Source organism: Entelurus aequoreus, linkage group LG04 (assembly GCF_033978785.1).
Source record: "Entelurus aequoreus isolate RoL-2023_Sb linkage group LG04, RoL_Eaeq_v1.1, whole genome shotgun sequence".
NCBI lineage: Eukaryota > Metazoa > Chordata > Actinopteri > Syngnathiformes > Syngnathidae > Entelurus > Entelurus aequoreus.
Window position 1 is genome coordinate 62,312,197 of NC_084734.1, and position 10,985 is coordinate 62,323,181.

Genomic DNA, 10,985 nt, shown 5'->3' on the forward strand with positions numbered 1-10,985 from the left:
ATGTATATATATATATATATATATATATATATATATATATATATATATATATATATATATATATATATATATATATATATATATATATATATATATATGTATAAAATATTTATGTATATATGTATGTATGTGTATGTATATATATATATATATATATATATATATATATATATATATATATGAATAAAATATTTATGTATATATGTATGTATGTGTATGTATATATATATATATATATATATATATATATATATATATATATATATATATATATATATATATATATATATATATATATATATATATATATATATATATATATATATATATATATATATATATATATATATATACATACATTTATGAAGATGACGTAGATCACCTTGACTGGGTCATTTGAAAAGTAACTCGCTTGCTGAAAAAGTGTGGGCACCCCTGACCTAAAAGAATAAGACTTTAAACGTGAACATTCCTGGCGGTTTATCATTAAAATGTTATTATTTTGTATTAATAACAAACCTTTGTCGATTGATTTTTATGAGCGATTTTGTTGATTAATCATTGCAGACCTAGACTTTTGGTAGGGTTTAGTAAGATTAACAGTTCATGTTAATCTTAGTTCCATTATTTAGTGTCTGTATGTCAAATAAATAACAACACACACTAGTTTTGAAAACAAAATGAATGATTTTTTCTGTAGAGCTGTGCTTTGTTTTATACACACTCTCTCTTAGGGGCTTTTGACTACAGATCTACTGATCAGTGGTTAGGTCGCCCAGCTAATCCTGGCTCAGCATTGAGAACAACAGATAAACACTGCCTGATGTTTGTAGATATTGGTATTAGAACATGCACGGTGCGACAGAATTCCGTTTATCCAAACCCAAAACCACAAGCAGAAAATCAGGACCGAATGATGGCATTGCCCTTACTGGAGTGCAACGACAGCATGGGAAAGTTGAGTGTATTTGTTAAGTCGGACTGGCATTCAGTCAAAGGCTTCTATCAGGAGTTTTGACACAAACATTTCTACCGAACGCATAGCTAAACACTAACTGTGTGCATCCATGTGTACGTGTGTTTTTGTGGCTGCTTGTTTTCACAGCCATTCGAGGCTTCTCCCCGCAGCATCGGATCAGCAGTTTCGAGGAGGCCAAAGGTCTGGACAGGATCAACGAGAGAATGCCACCGCGGCGTGACGCCGTCAACAGTGTGGGCCTGTCTATGGGTCGCATGAATATGGGAGAACCCAATGGGACCGATAGCAACAGCAATATACAGTGATGGATGCGCACTGTCATGCCCAAGACACAGTTAATGCAGTTACAACACTGGTACTTATACCTGTACATAGACATACTCTATAAGCAAATACATCACACACAAATTGCAGTATTTCCAACACTGGCTTCACACACAGAGAGGGTTTTGATTATCTACCCCTTCTCTTTGCTCTACCTAAAAGCCATGAGTGTGGCCGGACTTTACAACAAAAGGCCGATTTAGAGAACTCTGACTCCAACGTTACCCGAAGAAAGAGGAAAGAACCCACGCCATCACTCCCTGTGCAAAGCAGGAGGAGCTACTATTCACTGTGCATGTTGGAGATCCGCAGTGGGTTGACCGTGTCAGCGTCATGTGGATGTGGAACGTGTCATGCTGACAAGAAGAGGGTAAGGTCAGAGTGTGGCCATCAGGGACATAAATAGATTATTTTTCCTGTTTGCATCCAAAAGCCAGAAGTGGGATATGCTTTAACAACGTCCTCGCCCGTTATATTTGAGACATGTGCTGGAAAAATGCGACGCGAGGGGTGGTTGTTTCTCCTACTGCGAAGATCATCACAGCTGCAGACTGATCTGAGCCCTGGTGTTTTAATATAGGAGGAGATCATGTTTGCTTTCGGAGCACAACACCTCCACCTGATGAAAGAGTAGAGGCCCAGTCATCCCCTCTGGCCTCAGGCTAACTAGGACTCAAACTAGGCTTGTCTCTCCTGGGCCTACTTAGAACGTTTGCATTGCACACCTGATGCAAGATGCAGTGTAGCAGAAACAGAATGCTTTATTTATGCGAGTGTGAACGAGCTTGAAATGCGACGTCATACTAAGTTACACATCCCTCCTGTTAGAACACATCAATTTCTGGCCTAAGAAGTAGGCAATTATATTTTACAGAGGAAATGGACTCTTCCACTGCCAAGACGAGAAGACATCAGAAGAGCGGTTTCTTTGTGAAGCATTTATATTAACGCATCGGTGCATGCAGAGTTAAGTTAATTGATAAAAATGTGAATTATATTTGTGCTCTATGTGTTTCACTATAGTAGGATTTTTTTTCTGGTTTTCTGGCTGACATAAATGAGCGGAGGAATTATGAATTATTTATTTTGTACATAATGTTAATTTCCTTTTTTTGTAATCATTTTGTTTCCTTCCCGTTTATTTTCAACGCCTACTTCCTGTTTCTTTCGGCACTGTACAGAACAACATTACGCTTCGACTCAGAAGTGTCAAGTCCACGTTCAATACTTCTTTGTCAATGTACGGAAGGTGCTTTTTAACGACAAATATGAGTAATAACTACAAACTAGTATCGAATGACCACTGCTACTGTATATCAGAGGCAAAAGACATTCAGGCATACAAAAGCATGATCGCATGGTAAAAAAAATAAAAAAATAAACGCAGTTCAAAGCAAAAAGCAGCAAGACACATTTTGACCGGATAAGGCAGTTGTGTTGCTGTCACAATTTAAATGAAAAAAAAAAACAACCATTCCTTTTGTTATTTGATATTTATGGTTCTATTATATTTATTATGAACATTATTATTAATATTTAAGCTCTCTCTCTGCTAGTTGCTATTCATGTTGCGTTGCTCCTTGGTTGATCTTGTTGTGCTTCTTTGGGAGAGGTGAACCCCCCATGCCATAGCGACTGTGTCATGGTTTTCTCTCTCTCCCCTTCTCTCTTTCTCTCTCTCTCTCTCTCTCTCTCTCTCTCTCTCTCTCTCTCTCTCTCTCTCTCTCTGATTCAACTCCCCAGTCACTAACACTGTAAGCATGCCCCATGGGACAATCCACTTTTTTTACTCTTGAATAAAATATGCATGAACCTTTGGTATCCATACTGGGCCTTTATTTACTGGATGAATCGCATACACGTCCTAATGTTGCAAAGAACTGATAGTTTTTCCAATTGTATTAGAACTGGTCGGTATTGTTAACCGTCATTCAGTCTTGAATTACATTCAGTTCCTAGTTGTGCAAGTGTAACATTGGTGATTCTGCACAGTCCAGTCCTGAAAACACCGGGCTTGAACCAAGGTTCACAAATGTCCACAGACCAAGAACAGTATTAGTCAACGAGTCAACTCATTGTCCAGCACTTCCTCTGTAAGTGAGGTTTACACAACATACTATAGCACTAGCCATTATTTCTTACACTCCCTCCTTTAAACCTCACTCTCATATCTGTCATATCATGTCACTCACTATTGTGACAGTGGTCGATCAGGATTTATCATTGTTTTGTGATTGTTGTGGCCAGAAATGCCTGAATTCGCAGCAGCTTTGTCCAAAAGGTGCAGCAAAAGTTGCAAAGCTTATTTTTTCAATAACATTGAATCATCTTGTAATTTTATGATTTTTTTATGGAAAAGGGGTTAGTGCGTGTGCCTCAAAATACGGGGGCCCTGGGTTTGATTCCTGGTTTTGGGGTCTTTCTGTGTGGGGTTTACATGTTCTCCCTGTGACTGTGTGGGTTCCCTCCGGGTACTCCGGTTTCCTCCCACTTCCAAAGACATGCACCTGAGGATAGGTTGATTGGCAACACTAAATTGGCCCTAGTGTGTGAATGTTGTCTGTCTATCTGTGTTTGCTCTGCGATGAGGTTGTGACCTGTCCAAGTTGTACCCCGCAAGTGCAGCTGAGATAGGCTCCAGCACCCCCTGCAATTCCGAGAGGGATAAGCGGTAGAAATTGGATGAATGTAAGGTGTTCCTTGGAACTTTAACCTCAAATTGCACAGGATTTTAACACAAATTGGAAAACAAATACAGTTTCTTTTTGGACTCTAAACCGTTACTTTTTCTTCACGCTTTGAACCTAGTGGCTTATAGAACAGTGTGGCTAACTTGTGGATTTTTCTTTGTTAACGGGCATATTGTTTTGTATTCAACAAATAGCTTTCATAGAACACCAACAGAAACACTGAAAAGGTGTATTATTGTTTGTGCTATGGCGCTACCTTTTGGACGTGTTCGCTCACTGCGGGTGCTGCAGGTTAAACATGTATTACCTGTTTTGTTCTTTGAACCGGATGTATTCATCCATAGCGTTTTTTACTCAAAAGGGTTCTTCATTCATCACTCTAAGCAACAATTGTAAGTTTTACAATATAACTACAACAATTCATACTTACTAAACCGTCCCTAGTGAGATGTCTGTAGGAATGTTTTCATACCTATTTTTGTACGTGCTATAGTAATGTAATAAAGCTAGCCTTTTTAGCAGTAGCAAATATGCTAACACGGTTATAAGCATTTGTGTTAGTATTATTAACTTACAATGGCATTCTTTTTGGCTTGTTTCAGTTTCGTAAATTCCCCAAAACGTCACAGTGGAGTTATTGAGTCTGTTAAGCTGATTGGAGAGCTAGCTTCCGCAGTTAGTGGGTCCATGACGTTGACTTCTGATTTGTTTGATCAGCCGTTTTACTGCCGTGTGACAGGCACCGTTTGGAAACAATTTAGGTATGTAAATAAATATTTAGAAAATCTTTCGTACTGGTAAATAGCTGCGACTTATGGTCCGGTGCGGGTAAACACATTTCATATATATATATATATATATATATATATATATATATATATATATATATATATATATATATATATATATATATATATATATATATATATATATATATATGTATATATATATATATATATATACAGTGTATATATATATATATAAGAAATACTTGACTTTCAGTGAATTCTAGCTATATATATATATTTATTTTATTTTATTTATATATATATATATATATATATATATATATATATATATATATATATATATATATATATATATATATATATATATATATATATATATATATATATTTATAAATATTTATACACACACATATATACACATATATGTATACATACACAGATATACATACGTGTATATATATATATATATCTATATCTATACACACATATATGTACATTACACACACATATATGTGAATATATATGTACATATATATGTATAAAACTTCTTGATCATAGACACAAACATATTTCTTCTAAAATTTGGTGGGTGTGGCAACCGGTGTGTTGTATGGCCCGGAAAATACGGTACTCTATTGTTTTATACCACACAGACATAAAAATAGACACAAGATGCCAGTTGAAGCAAATACTGTCAAATTACTGTACTGTTTTGATTAACTATAACTAATAAACTAATAATTAATTATAATTACAATTAAAAAAACACTACCAGAGGCGTTCTCCGCTGTATGCTCTGTCATCCACGAGTTGCAGACATTCTCCGTGTATGTTTTATGCTTGAAAAGTGTTTGTCCATCTTAAACATTTATTCATGCCCCAACCCATTTACTCCAGCACGTTAAGAGCATTTGTAAACAGTTGAGATCTATAGCACTATTTTTTATTGGTAAATGAGAGATGATGAGAGTTTATCATCATACTTCAACATCTCTGTCATGTAAATTCTGCCTCTTTGATAAGATGTAATTCCAAATGAGAATCGTTTTTTATTTCTATTACCCTAGATCAGGGATTCCCAAACTGTGGTACAGGCTCCATTTAGTGGTACAACAAAGAAGCACTTGATTTTAATACAGTGTTTTATTTTCCTATATTCAGTGGCCACAAATATTAAGTATACTTGTTTAAAAATACCTATGTCTTGTTTTTAATGAATACTTAGGCCTACTACGCTACTGTATTTTATTGTTGGTCATTGTGGTGGTACTTGGAGATTTAAGTTTTTTTCTGAGTTGGTAGTTGGTGAAAAAAGTTTGTGAACCACTGCCCTGGATTAAAGTTATATAAAATATAAATACATTAGGAAATGAAAACCCCAGAGTGTTGACTAATGTTTATATACTACATTACCCAAAAGGCGAAGTACCATAGTTTGGAACGGGATGTACTGTCGGTCTGAGCTACGCTGTGAGCACAATAAAGAGATGATTTATTGTTACACTTTGCTGTACCTGCTTCATATATACAGAAACAAACATAAATTATCATTAGACGGTTGACATGCGCGTTCGAGCACATTTGATTGGTAAAAACGATGCTCATTGGCCAAAATGTGTGGTGTATATGTGGGCATTGGAAAAAGTTGTAAAGCCACGCATAATTCAGAAGGATTTGTTGAATTTGCGTAAATTTGCGTGATCGCAAATTCCAGGAGGGACTGGCCAATGGTCCACATCTCTCAGCAGAAGGTTTCTTGGCTGTCACTTGGCAACTCGAAGTTGCCAAGTTCGAGCCACTGCTTTGTTGCCTTGGCCATATATGTTTTAGACAATGTGATGCTGGAAGACCCATCTTCTGTGTTCTGGATAAGTCAAGAAGGTTCTTACCCAAGATTTTACACTGTACATAGGCCCGTTCATCGGCCCCTCGATGCAGTGTAGCCTTAGCAAAGAAACAGACCCAAAGGAAAATGTTTCCACATGCATGTTTGGTAACGGATAGTGTTGAGGTCATAAAAAGCATTGATCTCGAATTGATACTGTAGAGCTCTGAGTCATTCAGGTGTTTAATGACGAACAGTAAGTAGGTAAGTGTGTAAATTTTACTTATAAAGCGCTTTTCATAAATAAAATCGCAAAACGCTGTACAAAACATAGGTGAATTAAAACAACAATTCAATCAAAACAACAGGGGCAACATCATAAAAAGGATAACAAGTGGATTAAAAATTATAGTTAAAAGGTACATTAACTAAAAACTTTACTAATAAGAGAAGTTTTCAAATGTTTCTTAAAAGTGTCAACACAGTTAAGCTCATGGAGGGACTGATGCAAATTGTTCCAGAGTCTGGGAGCTATAGCCTGGAATGCCAGGTCTTCACAGGTTTTAAAATGAGATCTTTAGGAGGCCATGGCCTGAAGACCGGAGGCTGCGCCCTGAAGTGTGGGGGCATAACAAATCAGTGATGTACTAAGGGTACCCACCATGAAAAGCACGGAAAGTCATGACTAAAATCTTAAACTCTATGCGGAATTTGACTGGAAGCCAATGAAGACTGGATAAACTGTGGGTAATATAGGCTGTTCTGGGTGCACCGGTCAAAAGTCTGGCAGCTGCATTTTGTACCGTCTGAAGTCTCTTTAGCGTTGACTTGTTGAAAAGAGTGAAAAGAGTCAATACAAGACGAAATGTACGTGTGAATGATCATTTCAAGATCCAATTTTGACAGAAAATTTCTCACTTTGGAAATATTTCTCAGGTGATAAAATGACTTTAGGGAAACAATTTTAGCTATCCAGTCTCAGTAAAACATCCATCAGCGTCTATCACGTTCTTATGAAGTCAACAGAACCTCCTGTTTCGCTGCCTGGCACTGACCCAGAAGCGTCGCTCATGTGAGTCTTTGGGAGGAAAGAACAAATAAAAGCAAATCAATTAAGGTTTAACGCTGACATGAGACTGGTGTTTGTACAACAGACGTTGTCCTCATATTGAGCTTCACTGACAACATTCAGCTAGACGTTTGTCAACATGAGCTGCGCTGGGCAAGCTGTTTCTGTTAGATCTACTTCCATAAATACCCATTTCCATGTGGGAGTTATCTCTTTGTGTAGAACAGTATTGTAGAATAACGTGTGTCATTTACAGTACCTACGTGTCCTCTCAGGTTTAAAAACATAAAACAAATCTTCTTCAAGGCGCTCGCTATCTACTTGTCAAGTCTCCACATAGTGTTAAGAGATTCAAATGTGCAGCTGTCTCTGCTCCTTGTTTTTGCTCTAGGAATAGTCCTCCTACTTAGGAAAGGGCAGTTTGGTCACAGGGATGCCCTTTTCCTTTGGCTGACACCTTCCAAAGGGTGTTGGGTTGCTCCTGAGCAGAGGTGATGTGTTGTGACATTCTGCCCGGCTGCTTGTGTGGTGGGTGTGCAGGGTCCGTCAGAGGTGGCTACATCAGACATCTGGGGGAGGAAGATGAATGTGGCCCACAGCCTGGCCTCGTCCTCCTCCTCACTTGGTTGTGGGAACTTGGCTTGTGTTCTGTGACTTGTGCTGCCACTTTAGAACAATCGAATCTGTCCTGTATGTAAATTCTGCCTCAGTCTTTTAGGGTTATGGTTTATAACTGTGTAAAAAATCTCCTCTGTAATACTATTTCTAGAATGCATCCTCTAATGTAACGGAAATACCAAAGACAGCTATGTTATGATGCAGTTGCAAACAGCAATGATAAGCATATTGTTAAATAAAGACCTGCCATTTTAAAGGCCTACTGAAACCCACTACTACCGACCACGCAGTCTGATAGTTTATATATCAATGATGAAATCTTAACATTATAACACATGCCAATACGGCCGGGTTAACTTATAAAGTGACATTTTAAATTTGCCGCTAAACTTCCGGTTCGAAACGCTTCTGAGGATGACGTATGCGCGTGACGTGGCCCGGCGAACACGGGTATGCCTTCCACATTGAAGCCAATACGAAAAAGCTCTGTTTTCATTTCATAATTCCACAGTATTCTGGACATCTGTGTTCGTGAATCTGTTTCAATCATGTTCATTGCATTATGAAGAAGGAAGCTGAGCAAGCAAAGAAGAAAGTTGTCGGTGCGAAATGGACGTATTTTTCGAACATAGTCAGCCACAACAGTACACAGCCGGCGCTTCTTTGTTTACATTCCCGAAAGATGCAGTCAAGATGGAAGAACTCGGATAACAGAGACTCTAACCAGGAGGACTTTTGACTTGGATACACAGACGCCTGTAGAGAACTGGGACAACACAGACTCTTACCAGGATTACTTTGATTTGGATGACAAAGACGCAGACGTGCTACTGTGAGTATGCAGCTTTGGCTTTTTTTTTGCGTATGTACGTAACTTTTTAAAAATATATAAGCTTTATGAACCTTGGGTTAGGTGAACGGTCTTTTCGGCTGAGTGATTGTGTGTGTTGATCATGTGTTTGACTTGTATTGGCGTGTTCTATGGAGCTACAAGCTAGCAGAGGAGCTAGGAGCTAGCATAACAAACACGCAGGTGTTTTTATGCAGGATTAATTTGTGGCATATTAAATATAAGCCTGGTTGTGTTGTGGCTAATAGAGTATATATATGTCTTGTGTTTATTTACTGTTGTAGTCATTCCCAGCTGAATATCAGGTCACCCCCGGCTCTCACAGCATCTTCCCTATCTGAATAGCTTCAACTCCCCACTAGTCCTTCACTTGCACTTTACTCATCCACAAATCTTTCATCCTCGCTCAAATTAATGGGGAAATTGTCGCTTTCTCGGTCCGAATCTCTCTCACTTCATGCGGCCATCATTGTAAACAATAGGGAACTTTGCATATATGTTCAACTGACTACGTCACGCTACTTCCGGTAGGTGCAAGCCTTCTTTTTATCAGATACCAAAAGTTGCAATCTTTATCGTCGTTGTTCTATACTAAATCCTTTCAGCAAAAATATGGCAATATCGCGAAATGATCAAGTATGACACATAGAATAGATCTGCTATCCCCGTTTAAATTAAAAAAATTCATTTCAGTAGGCCTTTAAACATAGCAGTATCAACTGTATTCAATTCCACTACATTGTGCAGTGGTGTGTTGATAAGCTGCATCTACTGTTCATACAGTAATAGTACCACCTACTGGTAATTCTGATAATTCATCTAAGAAGAGACTGTTTTGTAAAGCAAAGTAAAACCGTCATCAACCAGCAAACAACATTTAGTATACAAGGATATAGGATTGTAAAGAAGAATGCTTTTAAAAGTGTTATATGATTCCAATTGAATAATTGTATTCTTTTACATATAACCCTGAACCGTAACAATTCCGAAGTTGAGAGTGCTATTCTGACTGTACATACAAAAATGTATGTAATTTTGAGTGAGGGTATTGTTACATGTGAATGTCTGATTCATTCACTATGATTTATTATATTTTACATGAACAGGTTGATTACGTCCTAATTTAGGACTAAGCGATTTGGAGTTGGAGATGGACTCTTTCCCATACATTTGTCTATTTGTGGCTGTGCGCCATGAAACTTGGACCACCGCCTCCTTGTGCTACCTGTTATTTGCTGATATAGTCTGCCAGAAAATAAGAAGACATTGCAAAGGGGATTTGTGTTGACAACTTAGCGCAGGGGTGTCCAAAGTGCGGCCCGGGGGCCATTTGCGGCCCGCAGCTAATTGTTTACCGGCCCGCCACACATTCTGCAAAAATTGCAAAATTGATAATATTGCAAAAATTTAAAAAAACATTTAAAAAAAAAGTGGAATGAGGTGAAATCTAACAAGAAAACGTTGCAATGTTGACACAAAGCTGCTATGCAGGCTGTTTTTTTTCTTTTGTATTTGTTTATTCTTCTTTTTTTTTGCCATTGCTAAAAAAAAAAAAAAGACTACAAATCTATGTTATAATGAATTATTACTTAAAAAATATCACTTTAAAATGTTTTATGTTGAAAAAATATTGCATATAATGTGTGGTTGCCATATAAAAACATCAAAGTTTTATTTGAAAAAAGAGCATAAAACAAACAAAATAATAGTTCAAACGTAAAATCGACAGATATATCTGAAGTTGATTTAAGTGTTAAAAGTTTTAAAAAAAACGAATAAAAATGTATCACTTTATGAGTGGGGGACCTTTTGGATCCCAAATATATTTAGTAGGATTTTATTTAACTTTTCACTGTGATTACTCAAAAATATTAAATAATT

General features: G+C 37.2%; 1 protein-coding gene across 2 annotated transcripts in view; it reads left to right on the forward strand.

The window, feature by feature from the left end:
- LOC133648900 (protein phosphatase 3 catalytic subunit alpha-like) overlaps positions 1–3,120 on the forward strand; it is an 89,463-nt gene extending 86,343 nt beyond the window's left edge. For both annotated transcript variants that reach the window (XM_062045425.1, XM_062045424.1), the window contains one exon: positions 1,106–3,120. In XM_062045425.1, coding sequence (XP_061901409.1) covers positions 1,106–1,284 — 179 coding nt within the window. In that variant the 3' untranslated portion in view covers positions 1,285–3,120. The remainder of the gene's footprint in view (positions 1–1,105) is intronic.
- The last annotated feature ends 7,865 nt before the right edge of the window (positions 3,121–10,985 follow it).